Below are 21,212 nucleotides of genomic sequence, written 5' to 3'. Positions count from 1 at the left end.
CTCTCATATTCTCTCATTTCGTACTGTATAATAGAAGTTAGATATCTATTTGCTAGAGAAGATATTCTCGTTGGAGCTCTCGTTGCTAGGTTGAAAAAGCTGAAGAAGTCCCCAGAGTCATCTACTCCTCCCCCCCATACAATCCCTCTTTCTACAGGTATATAATTTGTTGCTACTTCTGCTTATGTCTTGCTCTTCATCTATTCATCTAGTAAAATATCAAACTGTTGTTATCTTTCACGTTTGGGATTATAATTTTCATTCTTGGTTGAGGATGTTGGGGGTAAAATGAGCGCTTGTATAAAGCTTATGCCGAAATCCAATATGTTAGGATAGAAGTGAGGAATGGAGGATATAAATTGGGAGGAGACAAGACATAGAGCAATGAAAAGGACTCAAAAAGGGAGAGAGGCAACAGAGAAGAGAAAGGCTTCATTTTGAGATTTAGAGGGAATGAGAGAACTAGAAAGCTCCAAGAAGGGCTGAGCACCGACCAAGTTAGAGTCAGAGGGCCCAACCTTCAACTCTGACTCTGACTTTTTCAGAGGTCGAATCCGACCTCCGACTCTAATGTAGGGTATCCAAGTCCAAATTTGAGTCCAATGAGGCTCAGTTAACAGATGCGACGTTAAAAGCACTGGACTACTTAGAGAAGATAGATCAGCGCAAAGTAGGTGAGAATAAATAATGATTCGGGCAAGGAGCAGCAAATTTGGACGATGAAAATTATCTTTTGGATGGGCGAGGAGACTTATCCCTTGGTTGGGCGAGGAGACTTATCCCTAGGTTGGGCGAGGAGAAATGACGACATTCTTTAACTATAACTTTGGCTATAGATGTCAAAATTGCGCATATGACCCCAAGACGAAAAGATTTCTCCGGCACACACGTTATGGCCACCATGATTTGCCTGGTGGGCACTTGTCGACCCCAAAAGCAGTCATTTTTACCTCTAAAGTGTCAATTTTGATCAACGCTTTCATTTTTGGTTAATTTTCTTTCACGGTAATGTTTATCTTTAGTAACGATTTTATTCAAGATTCAAATTTTAGTCATAGTTATATTATTCTGAATTCTATTATTTGGCCTTAATTATAGTTTTTTCCATTTTTTCGTAAGCTATTTAAACTCAGCTTGTGGGTTTCAGAGGGGATGATTGATTTATTTTATAGTAAAACCTTAATCTCAGAATTTATCTCCGTTTGCGATTTTTCTCAATCTTAATCTCTAGCTTCCGTTGTTTAACTAGCTGTCAGAATAATTTTGCTATTCTGATCCAGCGTCAGACTCCTACTCTGAGATTTACATCCTCTGACCTGATTCCGACTCCAACTTGTCGAAGTGGACTCTGATTTTAGGCTTTCTTTTGGGCTTTTCTAACTTCATAGTTGGCCCACTTTAATTTAAAAAAAAAAATTTGTGTGGGCTTTCAAAACTCAATTTTTTAAAAAAATACAACTAAATAAAAACAACATGCTAATATGCTTCCAAAAATTAATTAAGAAAAATTAAAGGGAAAGTCCTATTGTTACAAGTACTTCCATCATCCATATCCAACTAATCACTACAATAAACATCCACACCCACTATTCATCAACCACACCCATCATCCACATCAATCATAATAGTATTTACTTACAACTACTAACAAACATTTTTTAAGTTCTCATTCTAACAACAAAAGAAACTCAACATTTTCTAAGTGCTAACCAAATTAAATGTTTCCAACAACAACAAATTACAAACTTCCAAATGCACCAAAATAAATTAAATTACAAACTTCTAAATGCCCAACAAATTAACCAAAATAAATTAAATGTTCCAAACTTCCAAGTTGTGCCTGGAAAAAAAAATATTAGTAAGGAAAACAACCCCAACTTTTGCATCATATTATTAAGGAAAATTGCCCTAACTTTACTTTATAATCAAACTTTAATCATTCAAAACAACCTCAACTTTTGCATCATATTAATAAGGAAAACAACCCCAACTTTAATTTACCATCTAAGTTTAATCATTCAAAACAACCCCAACTTTTGCATCATATTAATAAGGAAAATAGTTCCAAACCACAACAACACAGCCCCAAAAACACAAGTTACACAACAGTATGAACAGATTCATCATTTTGTACTCTGAAACTAAACTAGTAAGTTACACAAATTCATGAATAGATTACAAAGTTCATCATTTCATCGTGTTAGCAAGTTACACAAGTTCATCATTTCATCATGTTAGTAAGTTATACATATTCATGACCAAATTACAAAGTACAAATGCACATCAAACCTCAATCGTCTTCATGTAGTAAAGTCGTCATACTGATGGTCAATTCTACATTAAGATGTTAAAATATAAGAAATTAGCATAAAAATTGACAAATCAAGATATATAAAAAAACTAAATAACACCTAGATTGTAAATAACAACCAGATTTAAAAGTAATTAGCACCACAACACATATTGTAAATAACGACTAGATTGTTTCTTTGTTATTTTCTTATATGTGATATGTTCCTTTTTTTTTTTTCAGGTTGGTTTATTAGGGTTAATCTTTCTATTTGGTTTGTAATTTTTTGGCTTTCTTAGTTTGTGGTTGGGTCTTTTGGTTTTTGATACCTGGGTTTTGGTCTGTATGCTTATTTGTAACCCTCAGGAGTCTGATTGTAAACACAGTTTTCCATAAAAGTGAGGGCTATCAATAAAATTGAGGTACCATCATCTTCTTAAAAAAAATAATGACCAGATTTTAAACATTGTAAATAACAACCAAATTGTAAACGTTGTAAATAACAACCAGATTGACATGAAAAACCATTAATTAAACTATATGTGAAAGGGTGACTACTTCAGTAAAGTTCAAACAAACCAGCACAACTCAATGACATGAAAAACCATTGATAATCCATTGATTTCAAAACAACACAACTCAATGGGAGCCCACTGATCATCCATTGATTTTCCATGACATAAACAATAGTATGGCATAAGCGTAGCCCAACACAGCCAAAAAAATAGATCAGTTTCAAGGGTACAGACCATATCCATTCACATTAGATCCATACAAATTAGATCAATCATCAGATTCATATAATCACAGCCAATCGATCAGTCAAAAGATTCAAAAGAATGCATAAGTTTAAAAAAAAAAAAAAAAAAGAGTAACTCTTCCAAGAGACAGAGAGAGGCGACGGGGACACAATTCAAGATTCCAAGAGACCCTTGTAGCTTCGAAACCTATAACATTTAAGAGAAATAAAGCATCAAAACGAGAGAGAGAGAGAGAGAGAGAGAGAGAGAGAGTTAAGAGGCAACGGGAGAAGAGGGAGAGATGGGCGACGGTGATCGGGACAAGAGAGAGGGACTTACTTGGGTGAACACCAGGCTATTTGAACGTCGACCACCAACTAGGTGAACGCCGACCACAGGCTGAGGCTAAGTTCGTGGGTTCTTGCGGCTAGGGTTTGTGGGTTCGTACGACACTACGGTTAGGGTTAGACCAAAACGAGTGATTTGAAATTGTAAAGTGATGAATTGAAGTTCGTAGAGGGGATAACTTTCAGCCAAAACAAGTAAAACGACGCCATTTTACATTGACTGTGGCATTTTGTGACCAAAACATAACTCTGTTTTGGACCTATTGGTCGGGCTGGGCTACACCACTACAGTTTATTGGGCCCATTCCTTTTTCCCTAAACCCTAAATCAAACTCTAAACTAAACCCTAAACAAATTTTAATCTTTATTTTAGTCATAAATTTCTTTATTTATGGTTTTTATAATCTTTTTACCACTAAATTTAATTTTTACTAATGATCAGTAATAATTACTATTTACCTAATGTCTAACTACATGTTATTAAACTATAGTATTATATGTTATTAAATATTAACACATTATAATATTTTATGCTAATGTTTAACTTATTCCTAATTTCCTATTCATATTATAAATTTATACTATATTTTTAATTACATGTTATTACATTAGTTTCAAACTTATTTCTAATTTATTTATGTACTAGACTTAGTATTAAATGTTACAATACATTAGTGCTTATCCATTAGTATTACATGTTATTATACTTTAGCTATTATACATTACTATTAAATGTTATTATATTTAAATTTATACATTAGTGTTTATACATGATACATTAGTGTTAAATGTTGTTATACATTAGTATCAAAAGTTATTATACATTAGTATTATATGCTATTATATATTAACGTTTATACATTAGTATTACATGTTATTATACATTGATTACTGTAGACTACTAATACATGTTATTATACTTTAGTTATTATACGTTAGTATTACATATTATTATAAATTTATATATTTTTGTTTATACATAATACAATAATATTAAATATTATTATACATTAGTTATTATATATTAGTATTACATTTTTTTTTTTATAAGGAGCTTGAAGCTCAATTCATTCATTAATGATAAGAACAGAGATACAAGAGGGGATTTCCTCAATGTCTATTACAAAATCAGACGACATTAGAGCATTTTTGGCTAGAGCATGAGCCACTTTGTTGGCTTCACGCCTTACATGCTTAACAGACCATTTGACATACTTTGTTGGCAATGGATTTGGATATAATCATATAGAGGACATTGCATAAACTTATGGGCCTAAAGTCAATGACCTTCTTAGGCTCTTTTATTTTGGGGATTAAAACTATGAAGGTCTCATTTAGTTGCTTTAAACTACCTCCTGAGTTGAGAACAAAAAGAGCAGCATCACATACCTCCCTTCTAATAGAGCTCCAGTGTTGATGGTAAAAGGTTGGAGGGAATCCATCAGGTTCTGGTGAGCTGAAGGGATTCATTTGGAATATAGCCTCCTTTACTTCTTGATCACTAAATTCTTTTGATAAGTGAGAGTTCATATCACTATTGATCCTCGCTTCCACACTGCAAACATTCTTCGATCCTTTCAGGCTGGGATGTAGACAACAACCCTTTGAAAAAAACTTGGAACAGGTCTGCAATATTCTATTGGGTGCTTGCTTCAGCTCCTTCTTCATCTATAATGCACTGAATAAAGTTTGTTTTCCTTCTTTGGTTAGCACAAATATGGAAAAACTTTGAATTCCTATCACCCTCCTTTAACCATTTCTGTTTTGCTCTTTGTTTCCAGGAGACATCCTCTTCTTCCAATAGTTGATCAATTTCCCCTTGGAGACTTTTAATCTCCTTTCCTAAATTCCTTGTGTTCGAGTTTTGGAGTAATCTTAAGAGCTTGAGCTTGCAATTAAGTTTCCTTTTTGAGTTCCCAAAGGCCACTCTGCTCCATTCGATTAGCCCCTCCTTACAATTAACAAGTGAAGCCACTGTCCTGTCCACCTTGCTAGTAAACAGTTGGGGTCTCCTCCATGCCTCCTCAATCACCCTTTGACACTCCTCTCTAGAGGCCTATTTAGCTTCATACTTGAAAGGTCTAACCCTTTTAGGGATCAAACTGTTCGTATTACTCCTCACCACCAGTAAAGGTTTATGGTCAGAAGAGTGGACAGGCTCTACTTCCATAGAGAAGTACTTCCAGGATTCATACCAATTAGCATTCCCTAAGGCTCTATCCAGTCTCTCTTTAGTGAACTGAGCTCCTTCCCTATTGTTAATCCATGTAAACATATCACCCTTATACCCTAGATCACTCAAGCCACAATTTTCCACAGCTTCACAGAAATCCTCCATCTGAGAGATAGGTCTATTAGCAGCTCCCCATTTTTCGTTAGCATGCATACTTTCATTAAAATCCCTCACACATAGCCACACCATGGAGGGTGCTGGGATTAATGCTCTCAGTAGCCTCCAACTATCTTTCCTTCTACCAGTATAAGGGGAGCCATAAAAACCTGTTATCAACCAAATTTTCCTAGATTTTATGGAAAATGTGATTCTGAGAGAATGTGTCCAGTGAGGCATTAACTTCACCTCTCCATAGAAAAGCCACCCCTCCACTGAGTCATTTGCTATCCACCACGAAGCTACATTCATAACCCAGCGTAATTCTTACTTTCTCCACTCTTTCTCTCCCACATTTTGTTTCCAACAAGATTATGAGAGATGGGCTCTTAGACTTCACAATCCTGTGAAGTTCACGAACTGTCCGAGGGTTCTCAAGCCCTCGACAGTTCCAACTTATGCACATCATTGATAATGGTGGTGCTACCTTGCAGCCACCACCTTAAGTTTTTCATCCACCTCAAAGCTGGAATCATTGGTCTTTTGTTTCTTTTTAATGCTGTCATTATCGTCTGTCTTACAACATGTTTTCAACTTCCTTTTGGCTTTACATTGGTTTGACTCATCCGAGTTACCTGGTTTAGCCATGGAGAATGCCTTATCACACGCCCTCCTGTTCCAAGAGGCTCTCATTCTGGCTTCTGCCAGATCCTTGATTTGCTGGTCCAGGAAAGTATCCAGTGAACTGATGTGACTAGCTAGCGATATCTCAGGGTAGTGGGTGGCCTCGCCTGCACCACTTTCCTTCTTGGGAAGTTCCAACTTTTTCTTTTTTAGCATTCCTCGATTCTAGGTCCCTTCTATAACGGATGGACCTTCTTCGTATGGTAACTGCCCTTCTACCAAAACAGGAAAGTCAACTGATCCTTTTTCAATCTTCTGATCCGTGACAGTAGGGGAATGGTGCATTTTTTCTTGGTCCCCCACGTTTCGTTGTACCTCATCTAACGAGTCTTTTCCTTGGTCTTCGTGCCTCTTTCCCTTAGACCATGCCGAGCTTTCTTCCTGGTTTCCATGGATTGTGGACTGAGGCAAGATCCCACCATAACGGTGAGATTCAAACCCTCCAGCTCTTGAAGGGTTGGCCTTGAGCCAAGGGCCATATTGGAGGCTTGCATCCTTCTTTAGTTCTCTGTTATGACCTTGGCGTTGCTTGACATGTACGATGGACCTGCAGGCAAAGCAGAAAGACGGAAGCCTCTCGTATTTGAAAGGGATCCACCGTTGCAACCCCTCGACTGTTAAGAACCTCCCTCTAATTAATGGTTTAGTAATATCCACTTCAACCCTCGCTCTTAACATGTTCCCCCAACCGTAGCCTGTTTCATCAGTTTCAACGTTGATCACCTTCTCCATCCCAGCAAACAACTTCATACCTATCTCTCTTGTCATATATGCATGCCATCGGCATATCATGAGCCTGGATCCAGAATAGTTCTCTAAAGGAAATTAGTTCCTTTAATGGAACTTGCCCATCTATCTCATGTAAACCCACGAGGTTCCTATCGAAGGACCATGGCCTCCCCTGAAGGACCTTATTTTTATATCTTACATGCTGAAATTCTACAAGCATCCTGTTTTCTCCCACCTCCGTAAATTGGAGCCACCCTTCTGGTCTCCAAACCTTGGACATTGTTATTTTGAAAGCATGACAGTTCACCACTCTATCCGCATTGATCGTTAGAAGCAAGCACATTTTCCCTTTGTCAACAAGTGGTTCTAGCACCTCGCTCTCCACTCTCACTGAATCGTTCTCTTGTTCAGTAAGAGTAAAGCCTTCCCATTGCTTCTGTAATGCCTCCTCCATGAACCCAACGAAAACCAGTCTACCCTCACGCCTCCCCTTTGCTGTAGCAAAGACTCACCTCACCTCCTAGAGAGAGGACCTCAAAATATTATATCATTAGTATTACATGTTATTATATGTTTGTTGTTATTGATTAGTATTACATCTTATTATGCATTTGTGTTACATGGTAGTCATTGTATGGTGTTTACATATACTAAACAATTATTAGCCAATTTAGTGTATTTAGTATTATAGTATAAGTATATTATTTTATAATAATTTACTCATATTAGTATAATATTGAATTTAAATAACTATATAAATTATAGTTATAATATATATATGATTAATATATAAAAAATACATATATTTTTATAAAATATGCACAATATTGGAGTCAGAGTCGGAGTCAAACAATCAGTGTCGAAGTTGGTACACCCACATCTCGGACTCCGACTTTTTTGGAAAAGACATTCAACACTTTCTTATTGAAGGCTGTGTAGAAGTCCAAAGCTTTGATCTAGTGTGTACTCGGATATCAACAATATTTTTTCATTTCTTTCTATGCATAATCCCAAGATTCGTATGATTTCTTATAAATAACATTCATGTCCTATATATGGGGGTGGGAGAAACCACCGCTGGCTTTGACTCCGGCCAACGTCTGCTCCGACTCTGGATCCAACAAAATAAAATAAAAAATAAAAAAAAATCAAAATTTAGAGTTGGAGTTGCTCCAAAAAACTGGTTGGAGTTGGAGTCGGAACTGATATAAGCTCCAACCTCCAAACTCTAATTTCAATATTTATACTTAATATATTAAATATGGTGATATAAGTTATATGTTGTTGGATGGCCTAATGATTGAGACTCTATTTTGCCCACCCCGGACTCGTGTTTGAGCCCCTAGACAATTATTTTTTTGCATTTTTTTTCTTATAGAGAAAATCAATCTTCATTCATATAAAAGACAGATTACAAAGAAGAATCAATCCAAAGGAAATTAGCAATTTTTTTCAATAAAGGAAAAAAGGAAGCTGTTTTCTTATCCATTCTCTCGAAACCCTAATTCTTCCTCTACGCAATTCCTCAACCATTTTCTCCTACGCATTTCTCTTCCTATATGAACATTTTATCTCTCTTCCTCTATTTTCGCTTTTTTCCCTCGTGTTCGACATTATTGGCTCTGCTCCTTGCGGCTTCGGCATCCCTGAGCTCATCTCCAAGCTCTCATACTCATACAACTCTACCTTTGTGAGTTCTCATACTATTCTGACTTCGCCTTTCTTCTTAGAAATAAAAAGAAAAACGAGTTCATCCATTTGTCATTTTGTTAAACGGGTTGCCGTTGCTTCCCATGTTTTGTTGGATTTCTTGATTTTACCTAGTTAAATCGGTTGTTGTTTGATTTTCTTGATTTCTTAATTTTCTGCAAATTTAGTTGTTGCTCTGGGGCTTTTTTTTTCTTTTCCCTTTTTTTTTTTTTTTTTTTTTTTGCTTTTCTTCTTTCGTTAAACTCTAATCAGAGCTCCGACTTCCAATTTCGACAACTTCGATCAAACTTAGAGCCCAACCTAGCCACTGACTTTGGTCAGAGTCAGAGATGGTCAAAGTCTGCTTAAATCTCATATATAATTAGGTGGTATATATGGCTCAAATTTCCCATTTCTTAAATGTGCACAGAAATTGTGGGACTAATAACTCCTCTAATGCCCCGACAAAGACAAGGACGAAATTTCACATATAGGGTCCGACAAAATGTGAGAAATTAAAATGGTCTTAGCTTTTTAATGTATTTTTTCCAAAAAATACAAATTAAAATCGTTTACTGTTTATATGACACAAATTCAGTGGGCGCGTAAGTGTGTGCATTTATCATTACTCTAAACAAAGTCTGTTCTGCAATAATTTCCAAATCCACTATATTCCTATCGGATACAACAACTATTGTGGTGTATAACGCATAATGCTAGATACAGTAGTCTTAAAGTGTGTAAATATCGTGTGTTTCTTTTGAAAAATAGTGAGTCGCCTGCCGTTTGTAGGTCCTATATTAATCCACTTCTTTCAAAGGGTATGTGGGATTTGTACATCCTAAATTTTGACGTACGATGATCTTCATGATGATCATGATCATGCACAAAGCAGCTTCAAGATGAGCAACAAGTACCGCAACAAGTAAAACAACCTACAAAGACCTAAACAACAACAAAAACCGATGCATTTGCGAAAAACATATGTAGCCCAAGTGGTTGCCAACCTGCGAGACGACAATTAATAGTTTAAACTGCACGTCAGATCAAATCCGATGGACAAATGAAGTTCATTAAAGAATAGTTCTTAAATGAAATTTCATACAAATCAAATTAATCTTTTCATGTTAATAGAATCTTAACACATACGAGCGAGAGCCACCTATACGTACGTAATCCAAGATTAGATTAATGCGAACACGTACACTTACCCAACAATAGCCGATAAAAGTATAACAGCTACGGTTGCCATGGGAGGCTGATGAGGTAGCTAGCTATAGATATATGATCGGCCAAAGACAACACAGGCAGGCCAGCCAGTATATACTAGCTTGGATCGATATTTTCTATATTTCGAAGTGCAGTAGTGATTGCTGGCTCCAAGTCTTCATCTATTTATATACGCATATATGCAGCATGCATGATTAATTTCGTAGTACTCATGTATACATCAATCGGCCAAGTCTGTTAACGCATGCAGACGAGTACAGATTATATATGAACGCGGAGACTATTTGGTCAATGACTTCAAATTACAATATCTTTTTTCTCTCCGATTAGCTTTCAGCTTTCTTAACTCTAGATCTTTTTTTTTTTCACTGATCAATTTTGAATGGTAATATTAAATTTAAGTACTAGCTAGTAGTCGAATGAAACAAAGGTGTAGTACTGGGTACGAATATTAATACATGCATGAATTAATTAAGTAGCTAAACAAATTATTATTGCTTAAAATATATAATCATAATACATTTATTATATGGTGTACTTAATTACATCATGAGTACTGATCATCTAGAATCAAGATTAATTAATTGGCGCTTAATTAATTAAATGTCATTGAACAGTACTGGCTTCATGTACGTAACATGTGAGAACTCATCAAGAGTTAAGAATTTTGAAGAAACTTTTGGATAAAATTATTAGATAGAAATGATCATGTGTTCGTTCAATGTTCAGATCATAAATATCGAGTCGGCGGCCGTGACGTACGTACTTATGCTTATGCATTGCCGCAACGAAAATGCACGAATAGTTCCATTTAAATAGTTCCAATATTAATGTTTTTAAGTTTAAAGTATACCTATTCGAGTTTTATCCTTTTCGTGGGTTTGACATGTTCAAACGTATCGTAAAAATTAAATCGTTGTGGTTTTTGTTAGGAACAATAAGGACTCGTTGGAAATTAACCAACTCATCTCATTTTCTTTAATTTCAAATATCACTCAAAAGATTAATAAATTTATAAGTAGCTAAAAAGATTATTGCTTATAATAAGTAATAATCATAATATAATTTCATTATATTGTGTAAATGTACAGAATAAATAAATAGATCATAATGGGCATATTATATATCAAGTTTGGTACAATTTTTTTTAAAGGTTCTAGCTATTTCGTTTGGTTACACAAATCATCTCATTTCATCCCATCTCATAATTATAATTTTTTTAAATTTTCACATAAAAAATAATAAAAAAATTTAACTTTTTTAAATTTTAAAATAAAAATTATATTTAAAAATTATATTTTAATAATATTTTATTTAATTTTCATATCTTGTTTTCATAGGCTAAATTTTGCCAATTAACGTCAATTTTTAAAAAAATCTAGCTAGTAGCTAGCTAGCTAGCTCGTGATCTAAACTTTGATACTAGTAGTGAAAAATGGTTGGTGAAAAATAAAATATGAGACCACAATCAAAATAGCTTTTATAATGAATTATTTGCGATGGAAATGCTATATATGATAAAAATAAATTTATTTTGTTAAAAGTAATTGACAATAAATAAGTAATTTTCTCGAATTTTACTATATACGTAGCTTTTGTGTATTTTTTGTGTACTTTATTTATGTGATTGATTAAAGTAATTATTTTATCTTAAAAAAATAATACAGTCAATTATATTAATGAAATGTACAAAAAATACGTAAGAGTGTGTACTGCATGTAAAATTTTTAAATTTTCTTATAGTAAGACTTTGAGACTTAATTAATATACACAGCATGACTTTGCTAGCTTGGATTTGCTAATTGATCCCAGGGTCGGGTTGAAGTACTTGATCAAGTTATATATATATATTGATCTTTCGAAAATAATATACATCATATTTATATATATATATATATATATATATATTCATAACAATTAATGGCGTTATTCTCAATTTTATAAATTTATAATATATATTTAAATTATTTCATACCAATGGCGTGATTATTTTTCTTCCACTGGAGATTTTAAAATTAGAATAAAAGCTTGAGAAAAACTCTTTTCGTAATAATAATTAATAGATAGTTTTGTAGATTCGGACGTTATATATTAATCTCACGAGTACTTTCACTTTCTAGATCTGTGCCAATTAAGCTTGGAATATTGGCTAAATTAATATATCCCTTTCATGCATGATGATGAACAGTAGATCAAGTACACCGCCCATTAGGCCTTATTACACATAGATAATATATATATATATATATGATCTGATATCTTAGCCTTAGTATAAGCTTGATCTATATCATCAAATATTATATATATATAGTCTCGATCGATCTACGTTCATCCCCATGTACTTGAAGCTGCGACAACAGTAATTAGCATCATCCGTTAGAAATTATAATAATGAATTAATATTCGGAGCTAGGTATACTATACTATATATATACAGAAATACCAAAAGTTAAAATAAATTAATCGTTTCAAATATATATGCCCATGCACTAATTAACTAGCAATAAGATCAGAACACAAAATAATTCAAACCATCCCATAACAATTAATGAGTAATGCTAGCTAGCTAGGTATATATATATATATATATATATATATTTATATAAAAGCTGTCTCAAATAAATATTTTCTACACTTATTGATCATGATGGTGGGTCTTACTTTTTCATAAAGGGATTGTAAAATATTTATCTATTAATTGAGATTGACTTGTACAAATCATTACTCTTAATTAATTCCACGCAAGCTAGTTAGCTAGCTTCGTTGGGCCTGTTCTTAGCCGGTGCACTTATTACTCTAATAAGATTACTATGATCATGCATGTATTGACATTTTTTTTTTTTTTCTGTTTGAGGTCGATTAAGAATCTGTATAATTATTCCATCTATATGCACTCTAAAATGATAATACACTACAACAAAAATATTATTTTTGGGCGAAAAATTTCATCCAAAAAAATATTTTGTGGATTAACTAGCTTAATTATATCATGATTATCATCAGGGACTCAATTATATAGGAAGGGTAGCTCTCGTGAGTCTCATGGCCGTCCACTCGGGAACCTAAAAGCAACTTAGCGTCGCTAGACTACGATTTTTACACAAAATCAAATTATATAATCTCATCTCATCTCATCTCATATAATTATTATAATTTTTTTAAACTTCCACATAAAATATAATAAACAATTTAACTTTTTTAAATCTAAAAAAAATTATATTAAAAAATTATATTATAACAATATTTTATTTAACTTTTAACAAAATATCTCATATCATCTTATTTGAACTGCGTAACTAAACGAGACCTTAATAAACACACACACATATATATATATAATAAATATAGCAATCACGAAATTGAAATTAAGCATGTGAATTGGAAGAGATTATCGATATAAATAATTGGATATCAAGATTGCGTTTGAGTAGTGAGGTGATCTCAGATATTCTGTAAATAATAATAAAATAATAATAATAAATAATGATAAAATATTAAATATTAATAAATAATAATAAAAATAATAATAAAATATTTTCATAATATTCTACTACTCAAACTAGCCAGACTAACCATTTTTAGCAAGAGTGAAGTTTTTGTCGGCGCCAACACTCCATGCAAAGTAACCGAGCAATCCCTTTGCCTTGGCATATGTAACTTTGGTAAAGATACTCTCTGTATCATCATATCCAATCCATGTCAACCCCTTATAGCAGTAGTTCGTCACAAAAGTAGAATTGTATACTTTTATGTATCCACTCTGAGTAATGAGATCCCTGATTTGGCTATAAGTTTGGGATCCATCTGAGGATATAGCCGGTCCGTTTGCGGGTGCAAATATTCCAGTTTTACTAGCATTAAGCAGACGCCATGCATAGCCATAAAATGGAAGGCCGATGGCTAGTTTTTTGGCTGGCACACCTGCCTGAATCCAAGCTTTGATGCCAGCGTCCCCGCTAACTTGGCTTGTTGGATTGTACAATGCAGCAGGCGGTCCGGTCATATTCATGCTGCCTTGCCAACTGGGCCCGTAGAAATCATATGCCATTACATTGACCCAATCCAAGCTGTTTGAAATGGCCTGAAAGGGATAATCCAGCGTGTAATAGTTTGACGAATAAAAGAATGCTGCGGCTAGGAGCAACGTTGTGTTGCGGGTGCTGCTGGCCTCTTTGGTCACGGCTGCTCGCCATTCATTCAGGAGTAAGCCAAGGTTGTTCATTTCGTTGGGCGTGGACGGGTATTCCCAATCGAGGTCAAGACCATGGAATTTGTAACTCCTGGCTAGCTGTATGGAGGAATCTATGAATGATTTACGGGTGCTGGCTTGGCTAGCCATGGAAGCGAAGGTGGAAGGACTGGAGCTTCCTCCACCGATGGACAGAAGGGTTTTAACTGAAGGGTTTTTTTGCTGCACGGTCTGGGTGAAGGTCGAGAACTGGGCAGAGTTCGAGGAAGAAATGGTAACTTGGTAGGTGGTGGCGTTGAGATCGGCAAAGGCACAAAAGATATGAGTGAAAAGGGTGGAATCTATGCCGGACACCGGGAATCCACCGCCTGGAAACCAGTACACGCCTTTCACGACGGTCTGTCCAGCAGAGGAGTGGAGTTGGAGAAGAAAAAGGAAAAGGACGACGGAAAGTACATATGCAAAGGTTTTTGAAGCCATTGAAATGATCAAGGGAATTAAGAAGAAAGAACTGTATTCTATGGGATAATCCTTGAGAGCATATAATTTATATAGAAAAGATGATGCTTTTAATTATTTGAACTTTAAGCTCGATCGTAGCTAGACACGGTTTCAGTAAAGACTTTTGAGGGAGCTGCATGTTTCTTGTCATATATAGAGGGGTCCAGAAATGAAAGGACTATTGCAGCTAGTTTACTGATGATGCCGTGCCGGTCGGGTCAGGTATAATTCATTTAGCTAGCTAGCTAGCTCGGATTAGTAGTTGGCACAATTTAAGGAATTATGATCAGTATTAATTCTATATATATATGATCTAAAATGTCAGCTTAAAATTATCCAAAGTGCATGCAGAAGATCATATCGATCGGACCATTAATACTGAAGAGTTTGAGCCAGCCAGCTCGATCCACAATCAACTTATAATTTAATTGCCATAAGCATCGAAGTCATGAATATGCATGTGTGTGTGTTTATGTGTATTCTCAACTACTTAAAAGCTTAGTTCACTGCATGATGCAGTTGATATACATGATTTTAAAACCAATCACAAAGATTGATATTTTGAGTAGTTTTAAGGCTGCATTTGGTTCTCAAACTGAGCTTAATTTAGTTTTGAGTCTAACATCTAAATACCCAACTCTCAAATTATTAAACTTATAATCACAATTCTAAATCTTTTTATACGTGAGACTCATAATTACTTTTTTCAACTTAAAACATTTTTATAAGAAAGACTCACGATCTTTTTTAATTTTTCACATGCAAGTTGTTGTTAGAGAATTTAAAGACTTCTAAGATCAAATTGAGAGACCCATTAACGTCCATCCGCAAGGGGCTTAATTTCAACGTAGGCAATCAAATCAACATTAATGCATATATATGCAGGTCCCTGCAGCTAGGCGATGATTTCGATCGATCGATGTAGAAGGAGATCGCCAACTTGCATGCAAAGTTTTTATTCTCAAGGAGAATGCTGAATTTATCTCATGATATTAATTAATGTTGCTTTGTCTGTACGTAGAAGGCGATATTGATTCCAAAGGATTAATGCATGCATTAGACGTCGACATTCCATTCCGAATGTCTGTCTGATTGCCTGCTAGTTGCTCCTGCTGCTCCCTCTAGAGCTAGAGTAGATGATGACCAAGCCCATGATCATATTAAGCAACTACCTTAATGCATTAGTCAACTGCTGCACTTGTACTGAAGCTCAAAATGGGCAAAACCTTTATTCTGTGGACAGCTGAAAGCTAGCTAGATAGCTATCTAGTAATTGCATTTGTATCTCCTACGTACGCATGCACGTTGGTCATGTATATATGAGGGAATATGATCGATTGAATTAAGCGCTGGATCCAGTTGACAAACTCATGTAAAACCATTAATTTTGAGTGTTTGAACCAAATACTCTCCTTGAATCTCTTTAGGCTTGTTAATGTTATTGTAAAATGTCCTAACCTAAATTTAACCAATACAAAGCTGATTTAGCAAGTTTGACAGAAGGATGCAGGTTGGAGTACTTTGAGGTGGAGTTGAGTTTGGGGTTGGGAGATTTGGGGAGGTTGGGATTGGATTATTTTGGAATTTGGGAGAGATTGGGTTCAAGAAATTTGGCAGGTGTACGTCGAGATTTACAGCTCATTTATTTATGAGATAAGAATTACTTTTCCAAATAGATATGGCATTTTTCAAATTAAAAAACAAAATTTCTAACCTGATGATGCTACGTTAGGCGGTGTGTGGCTTGTGGCTTGAGATGGGACCTTAATAGAAGAACTCATTATATATTTTATATGCAGTATTGTCCGTTTCACTTGAATTTCATTATTATTGTGAAGAGAGAAAATCTCTTAGATTGGGTTAAAGACAAGGCCTAGGTTAAAACTCAAATACAAAGTTTGGGTTGGATCAGGCTGGAGGCAAGGCCCGTATTAGAGTCCAAAAACAAAATATGGACTATGTCAAACAGTAGCACCTGAGCCAAAACCTGAGTATAAGACTTGGGTTGGGTCATGCTTACGTTAGGAAATAAGACAAAATGCAAGAGAGGCTTACAAAGGAAGGAATATAGCATTCAATGCCAGATGAGAAAACGTGTGGTGGTTCACGCCCAGCATTAATGAGATGAAAACAGCCCAAGACAAAATATACACCGCATTCAATGCGGCCCAAGGCTCGAACAACACATAGTGACGCTAAGCACTTCATAGTTCGGCGAACTGACAACACAAAGATAGCTCAACGAGTAGATAGTGTGAATATATAATCTCTTGCTATACAACACTCCACTACTGTGGAGACCCGGTGGCGAGTAGAAATTAACACTACCTGCAGCACACAGGTAAGTAATCTTACACTCTCATCTTTAATATAACTCATCTTCATTTTTAACACCATATTGACTTAAGTATCGGAGAATCAACGGATCTTAAGGTCCCCCTTGTTACTGTGCAGATGATCGCACTAGCTCTATCCAAGCGGAATTGTCCAGGCTTCCAAAACACAACATCAACAATCACTACAAGAAATCGGATTTTTCCCAGCGATTTTAAAATCGCTGTAAAAATAATCGCCGCAATAAATATGTTTTTGCAAAGAAAATAAAATCGCCGCAGCATTTTTATGATTTAAACACGGTGGGTTACGAAATTATGTATTTGCAGCGATTTTGGCCTTCTAACGGCAAAAACTTTCGCCGCAAGTTTAAAAACTACTGCCAACGGGATAAAATCGATGAGATTGAGCTGGGGCACCAAAACCCACTACAAATTTGAATCCCCCCCCTCCCCCGAGCCCTCCCCCGAGCCCTACCCAGTCTTCACTTTTTATCATTGTACCCCCTTCTCCACTTCGACCTTCTTCCTCGAGCCTGTGCACTGCCGCCCCTTCCCACGTTATGCCTCTACCGAGACGTCGCCGTCGTCGCCTCGCCTAGCAGGTGAGTGTCTCTCTCTTTCTCAATCTCTCCGTTCGTCTCTCTCGTGCTCTTTCTCTTTCTCTCTCTCCGTTCGTCTCTCTCTCTCTCTAGTTATCCTTTTAAGTTTTTTTTTCTTCAATTCTGTATTATCAGTCTGATTTTATACAATGACTATCGATTTTAGCATGTTTGGGAGATTCTTTCTATTAGGGTTTCATGAAACAGAGGATTATGGTTTTTACTAGTGGATTGTACTGTTGTATGGTGTCTCATTGATAATTTTAGGTTCTTTTTTATTTTTTGTTGTATTTTGTTGGAGAGTAATCTTGATTTTAGATTTTATACAATGACTATCGATTTTAGCATGTTTGGGAGATTGTTTCTATTAGGGTTTCATGAAAACAGAGGATTGGGGTTTTTACCAGTGGATTGTGGTGTTGTATGGTGTTCCGTTGATAATTTTAGGTTCTTTTTTATTTTTTGTTGTATTTTGTTGGAGAGTAATCTTGATGTTAGGTTTTTTTTATTTTGAGTCTACTCTCTTCTCAGAGTCAATTTGACTTAAACCATTTGGTTTTCTGTGTATTGCGTGTGATCTTTGTTTCCTGTAGTTATTTCGTTTTATTCTTAGTCTTGTTATTATGTTCTTGTGGTGATTTGCCGACCATCTTATGGTGATTTACCATCCATCCCTTGCAACAGCCAATTTCAGCTTCCCCTTTTAAAGGCTTTTTAAACATCATTTATGTTGATAATTTTAGATGAGAACATGTAAACTTAGAAGGTGTTTCTGAGTCTATCACTGCAGGCACTTACTGCATATATCAAGAGTATACAAGACCATGGTTACATTCTTCATTTGCACCGTAGTACATTCAGATTTTTGTGGACATTCATATTTTTTTTTTTGCACTGTACTACATTGGATCAGATTAAAGATCACTTCTAATTTGTGTGTGTGTGTGTGGCATGCACTAAAATCTTAATAGGATGTAAGCTACCATTTTTTTTTGGGGCTGAAATCAATCTTTTTATCTTTCAAATAACTATTAAGATATGGATGCAAAGTAAATCTTAACTAAGGATATGAACTCGGTAAGAAGTGATGATGGATTGGGTTTTCTTTCTTGATGGTAGGAAATATTTCTTTTTTATTTTTTTGTCTTTAAGTGCGAAGACTCCTCATTTCAAGCATTCTAAAAGAATGCATGAAAATAACTAATAGCATGCTTGCTGTCCAATTGCGTGAGCTTCTTGCACCAATTGCGTGAGCTTCTTGCAGGGAAATCAGTTGATACCCCTCAAGAGGCGCTTACCATTATTGATATTGTCTTGCGGCAACTGCCAGGCCAAAGGTGCATGCATTTCTGTTGTTCTATTTCTTTGGATTTGTCAATTTTGTTTTTCTATTAATGCTAGCAGATTTCCACTTGTTAGACTTATTCGTGGGTGAGTTCAGGTATGTATCAGTCGGAAGGTTTCTATATTCTCCTGATATTAAAAAACTGCAGCAGCTTGGCGGTGGCTTAGAATCATGGAGAGGTTTCTACCAGAGTATTAGACCTACTCAGATGGGACTATCCCTGAATATTGGTGAGAGTTCTTCGATTGTTATTCTATTTTTCAAAATGCTTTTATACATGAAATTTTCCCCACAAAAAAAAAAAAAAAAAAAAAAGAATAGCCAACTAAAGGTATTGAACTCTCTGGTGTGGAAATCAAGTTCTGATCCCAATTTCATACCTTATTGTACATGTCTAGCCAACTAAAAAGACAACTAATTGTTTGGTGATGTGCTACGCGCTTTATCATCAATCTAAACAACCAATCAATCATGGTCCTAGAACTTTCAAATGCCATATCAAAGCAAGAGAAAGTGCTACATCCCGACATTTAGCCACTAATTCTATCCTATGATCATTACCCACGGAGCTATCCCTAGCACTTAAAATTGAACATTTTTGTGAGATCAGTACCAGCTTAGTGACTATACACACTTATCATAATAAGGTATCTACTAAGCTAACACCTTTTATAATTTGTCTTTTAGGGTCATAAGTTATTCCAGTATTACCCCCAAGTGAGATCTCAAAGCTTCAAGGACAGAGGTATTTAATTTTCATATACATGATGCCATGCATGCATGCTATCAAAGCAATAATATTAGTACTAGCTAGTACTCTTTCCCAAATGGAATTAAGAGAATTAAGTTCGAATTAAGTACAGCTACAAGTAGTAGTACTACTCTACTACTTCGATCGATGATAGATCATCGAACTTTCAATATATAATTGTTATAATTTGATTATATATATAAATGCAGCAAACATTGTGGATGGCAACCTGAATATTCTTAGTGACAGAATAGAAGAATTGAAGAGAAAGGAGACGAGATCACTCACATGCAGTAGTACTAGTACTACTACAGCAACTCAGTAGCTCTTGAAAAGAGAGTGGTGCTATGGGGCTGGTTATGATCATAGATATAAGCGGGATGCCATGTTCTCACAGTCTATAGTGCTTATGGCTTTAGCCTCTGGTGCTTGTGGCCTTGTGTTTCTCACCGGGTTTTTTTCCATCTGCCTTGTATCTCTTCTTCTTCATTTATTTCAGCACTAGCTGCTTATTGATGATCTATATATCAAGCCAACCATATTATGCATGCATGTCGAATAATTCACGTAATTAAGATTTTTGGTCTCAAATTAAATACTTGTTTTCAATTATTCATCTATAGTTGAAATCTAATAGCGTCAATAAAGCATAAATGAGACTACAACATTAACAGCTATGGCCTTTTCTTTTATCCAAGAGTTATGGCTTTTATTTAACTGTTATAGTAACAATATTATATAGGAAACCTTGGTTACTAGACTATGATGACTTTGCCATTTATTGTTACTCAGAATTGATGACATTGGCATGAATGTGTTGGACCAGATTGCCTGTACGTACAACTCAATCACCCCCATCTATGCTTTTGCCTGTGCAACAGCTTGAAGATTTGAGAAGCTGTCTACAACAAAGATATATACTACTCCATGTATTAGTTTAGTACAAGCTGGTTGTGTTGCCCTTGAATTTAAGTTACATATGATCAGCTACCTTAAGGTCCCTATAAGTTTATATGTGTATATGTGTATATGTGTTGGAGATGTGTATATTCATGTATTACACTCCCTGCTTTTATTAATGGTGAATGTGCTGCTGCTTTAATATCACCTTCTAAAGTTGTTGAGTACTTCATTTTGCAGACTCTGAAGTCGATTGCGGCTTCGAATTAATTCATCAGAATTAATTCTGTGGGATATTTTTTTTTTTATTTTGTGAAATATCTTTTCCGGCGATTATAATTCGCCGGAAATGTTTTTTTGTAATTTTACATTATTTGCGGCGAATAATATTCGCCGCAAATAAACTTTACCAGCTATTTTTGAAATCGCTGGTGTTTACTAATAAGTCAATTCCAGCGATTTTTAAATCGCCGGTATTGATCTATACCGGCACATTTTTTTCGCCGCAATTGTTATTTCAAAACATTTTAGTCAATAGCAGCGATTTCAAAAA

At 35.3% G+C, this 21,212-nt stretch overlaps 2 protein-coding genes across 4 annotated transcripts; one reads left to right on the top strand and one right to left on the bottom strand.

Moving 5' to 3' along the window:
• Nucleotides 1–12,169: 12,169 nt before the first annotated feature.
• On the bottom strand, nucleotides 12,170–14,844 carry LOC109000962 (class V chitinase-like). Its single transcript, XM_018978050.2, has 2 exons — nucleotides 13,612–14,844; nucleotides 12,170–12,386 (listed from the first exon to the last, which is right to left on the bottom strand). The coding sequence occupies exons 1-2, from the start codon at nucleotides 14,705–14,707 to the stop codon at nucleotides 12,367–12,369; spliced, it is 1,116 nt and encodes a 371-aa protein (XP_018833595.1). The 5' UTR covers nucleotides 14,708–14,844; the 3' UTR covers nucleotides 12,170–12,366.
• A 2,467-nt stretch (nucleotides 14,845–17,311) lies between these two features.
• Nucleotides 17,312–20,755, top strand: LOC109000605 (protein argonaute 5-like). 3 transcript variants are annotated; one of them, XR_004798484.1, is made up of 5 exons: nucleotides 17,312–17,666; nucleotides 18,928–19,000; nucleotides 19,157–19,238; nucleotides 19,696–19,753; nucleotides 19,969–20,755. XR_004798484.1 is itself a non-coding variant. In XM_018977553.2 (4 exons), exons 1-4 carry the CDS (start codon nucleotides 17,462–17,464, stop codon nucleotides 20,082–20,084), a joined length of 528 nt encoding a protein of 175 aa, XP_018833098.1. In that variant the 5' UTR covers nucleotides 17,312–17,461; the 3' UTR covers nucleotides 20,085–20,755. The 3 variants fall into 3 exon arrangements, 1 of the variants encoding a protein (XP_018833098.1); XR_004798483.1 differs by having other exon boundaries at nucleotides 19,105–19,238; XM_018977553.2 differs by lacking the exon at nucleotides 19,696–19,753 and having other exon boundaries at nucleotides 19,105–19,238.
• Nucleotides 20,756–21,212: the final 457 nt, after the last annotated feature.

Source organism: Juglans regia, chromosome 15, assembly GCF_001411555.2.
Source record: "Juglans regia cultivar Chandler chromosome 15, Walnut 2.0, whole genome shotgun sequence".
In the NCBI taxonomy this organism is placed as follows: Eukaryota; Viridiplantae; Streptophyta; class Magnoliopsida; order Fagales; family Juglandaceae; genus Juglans; species Juglans regia.
The sequence above is the reverse complement of the archived record's forward strand: the minus strand, read 5'-3'. Positions and strand labels throughout refer to the sequence as shown.

Excerpts from the sequence above, each read along its gene's own strand:
- LOC109000962 (XM_018978050.2), bottom strand. The coding sequence starts at position 14,707 with ATGGCTTCAAAAACCTTTGCATATGTACTTTCCGTCGTCCTTTTCCTT. Across the intron at positions 12,387-13,611 it reads CTTCACTCTTGCTAAAAATG|CTTCAAGTACATGGGGATGA; the intron begins GTTAGTCTGGCT and ends CTGTTGTCGCAG.
- LOC109000605 (XM_018977553.2), top strand. The coding sequence starts at position 17,462 with ATGAGATTGAGCTGGGGCACCAAAACCCACTACAAATTTGAATCCCCC. Across the intron at positions 19,001-19,104 it reads CGGCAACTGCCAGGCCAAAG|GTATGTATCAGTCGGAAGGT; the intron begins GTGCATGCATTT and ends GGGTGAGTTCAG. Across the intron at positions 19,239-19,968 it reads GGGACTATCCCTGAATATTG|CAAACATTGTGGATGGCAAC; the intron begins GTGAGAGTTCTT and ends ATATAAATGCAG.